Source organism: Tupaia chinensis, unplaced genomic scaffold, assembly GCF_000334495.1.
Source record: "Tupaia chinensis unplaced genomic scaffold, TupChi_1.0 Scaffold149686_1, whole genome shotgun sequence".
Taxonomy (NCBI): domain Eukaryota; kingdom Metazoa; phylum Chordata; class Mammalia; order Scandentia; family Tupaiidae; genus Tupaia; species Tupaia belangeri.
In genome coordinates, this window is record NW_006209531.1 from 642,785 (window position 1) to 645,545 (window position 2,761).

At 46.9% G+C, this 2,761-nt stretch overlaps 1 protein-coding gene across 1 annotated transcript in view; it reads right to left on the bottom strand.

Moving 5' to 3' along the window:
• The window catches only part of GALNT16 (polypeptide N-acetylgalactosaminyltransferase 16), a 111,609-nt gene that overhangs the window by 16,356 nt on the left and 92,492 nt on the right, over positions 1–2,761 (bottom strand). The window contains exon 12 of the mRNA XM_027769469.1: positions 1,266–1,349. Coding sequence (XP_027625270.1) covers positions 1,266–1,349 — 84 coding nt within the window. The remainder of the gene's footprint in view (positions 1–1,265; positions 1,350–2,761) is intronic.

Sequence of the window (2,761 nt, forward strand, 5' to 3'; positions counted from 1 at the left end):
CCACCCCCCGTGAATGCACGTGCCTATAGCTCGCTTTCTCTCTCTTTCTGGTGAGCACACACGCCCTCTAGCCAAAACTAAAAGAAAATACGTTATCAAGTGCCTAGTTTGTGAAGGCACCGTTCTAGGTGCTAGGACAAAGCAGTGAGCAAAAGCAGATGCAAGCCTCTACTCTCATGGAGCTTACAGTCGAGGCCACACAGATGTCAACAAAATTAACTGACCAGATAGGTGCTAGGTGATGATAAGGGCGGCAGAGGAAATCGGAGCACAGAGTGCCAGGGCAGGAGGTGATGCTACAAATGAACCGTTTGGATGGAGCCAACACACCAGAAAAGGATTTAGAGAGAGAAAAAAAGAACCCTCTGGGAAAGAAGAAAAGCCTACCCAAGCCTTCAGTTTATCACCTACGGCCCTGCTTAGAGCCTAGCCTGCATCTTCATATGTAACTGCAACCTCAGGGCAATGCCTTTGCATTTTGCTTTCTTGTTGGCTAGGGCAAATATTTCCCTATGCTTTTTCACAGTCCTTATGATTATAATATTAATGATGCATAATATTTGTTTAAATCGAGTTATGCTGCTTTGCCAAACCCAGCCCCTACTGTTAGTTGTTTCTCACTTATTCCCAGCAACAGATTAGCCTGAAGTATCTACTGGTCAATAGCTTTTTGCTTTGGTGGTTTTATTTCCTTAGGGTAAACTCCCAGAGGGCAGAGAATGAGGTCACAGGGATGACTGTCTCTGCAGCCCTTGCTACAGAATAATGCACTGTCGTTTTCCTAAGGGGACAATCCATTTCGAGGTCTAAGACCCAGTCTGTTAAAAACGCAGTTCCTAACACATCTAGTTTATAACTCCTGATAGTGCCCGCTCAGTTCACCTCCGGAGCCTTCGCATGAAGTTAAACACCAGCAGCTACAAAGTGCCAGATTAGGGACCAGCAGACAGTGTAATGGTTACAACGCTGGACTCCGACTAGTCGACCATGGTTTGAGTCCCGGACCCAGTGGCTTAAAACTCATGCCAAGCGTGTGCGTGTGTGCCCAAAATCCTGAGAGGAAAATGGAGGAGAAGGGATTACAGCGTGGCCATCCCCCCAGGGGGTGATTTCTCACTTCCTGTCTCTGGTGAGCTCAAGCACCCTATACCAAAAATATCTCTCTAAAAAAAAAAAGAGACTATCCGGGGTGGGAGGATTAAGGGTGATGAGGGTCTCCCAAGCTGCCAGCTCCCATCTGTGCCCAATGCACAAGATGCACTCACGTGAGCTCCGGGTAGACGTTCTCCAGGTACCAGCGGAAAGACTTGCAGTTCATCTTCTTCCTCTGCTCGATCCTCGTAGCCACGCTGAAGGAGGAGACAAGGCTCGGGCTCTGGCCTCAGGAGGAAGTCCCAGGGAGTACGGCTTAAGTCCCTTCCCTGGCTCCAGGAGGTTGGCTTCCTCTTTCTGCCTACTGTGGGTGGGCAAGGACCAGGAGCCATCCAGGCTGGCCCCGTCCAGCCTTGGCCACTTGCCTCATGTCATTCTCTGACCTGAAAGCTCTCTCGGATCTCTGGGTCACCCCTACTCCTTACATTCCTGCTCCCCTTTTAGCGTGGGCTCAGCTGTCAAAGATCGTGCTTTTCTCTCGCTCCCCACTCTTTGAGACCTCAGTCAGAGTCCACAAACTTGTCTTCATTTTTGCAGAGAGCAGAGCCTAATTGATTAGGAACTTTCTTTTCCTGCATCCCAGCTTAGGAGAAAGGGTCTAACAAGAAGGACAAGCTTGAAACATCATCCAGGAATTTGGGCACATAAAGCCACCTGATGGGACACCACAATCAATCTCTTTCATCTTCTTCAGGTACAGCAACCATAATGGCCACTGCCTGGTGACTCATCACCAACCTAACTGAGCCTCAGTTCTACAGGGAACTGGGGACACCACTACTCACCTCAGAAGGTTTTGCAGGAACCAGATGAACTAAGGAGACAGGAAGTGCTTAGCACAGGCTAGATCCTCAGTACAAGTTAGTTCCCCACTAAAAGAAGTGTGTGGTGACATGACTCTTTTTTAAATGGATAGATATCAATATTAGGTGGTCAGGAAAGTCATGACTTTTTTTTCTGTTTTTCTATGCAAAAATGTGTCATGCCCTTCCTAATGACCCAGTAAGTGGAAGAAAAGTCATTGGCAATCATTAATAAAGTTTTCAAATTTCTGTGACCACAACCTTAAGGAGGAGATAAATATATTTACCTCCTGATAATAACACTGGGATCTAGTATAACCCATGTACATACGTAAGTGCATGTGTGTGTGTGTGTGCACACATATACACACACACGTGCACAGCTAAATGAGTGTTCCATAAAACCATACTAACCCTTGACTGCGGTCGACTCTTATTTTCTATTCTATTCTGAACTTATTTAATCTGTAGTGTTCTATTTCCCTCTCTCTTTTTTTATAATGCTGGCCATGACCCACTAAATTGATTTCACAACCATCTGCACTTTGAAAATGCTTAACTAGACCACAGTCATAACAGTCCATGACAGGAAAATAGGCTAACAGATCTCAGTTGGAAAGAGGGAGAGGAGGCAAAACCCCGTTTATCCGGCAGACAGCCCCTCCCTAAGCACTCTTACAAACACGCCTTTTCCTGGAGGCGGCTTGGGGACAGGCCATTCCTTTTCATAAGCAAGATTTCTCTCTACCCTCCACGCGCTCTGCATAGACAAGGTCTCGTCTCTGTGCTGCATTACTGCCCAGGGA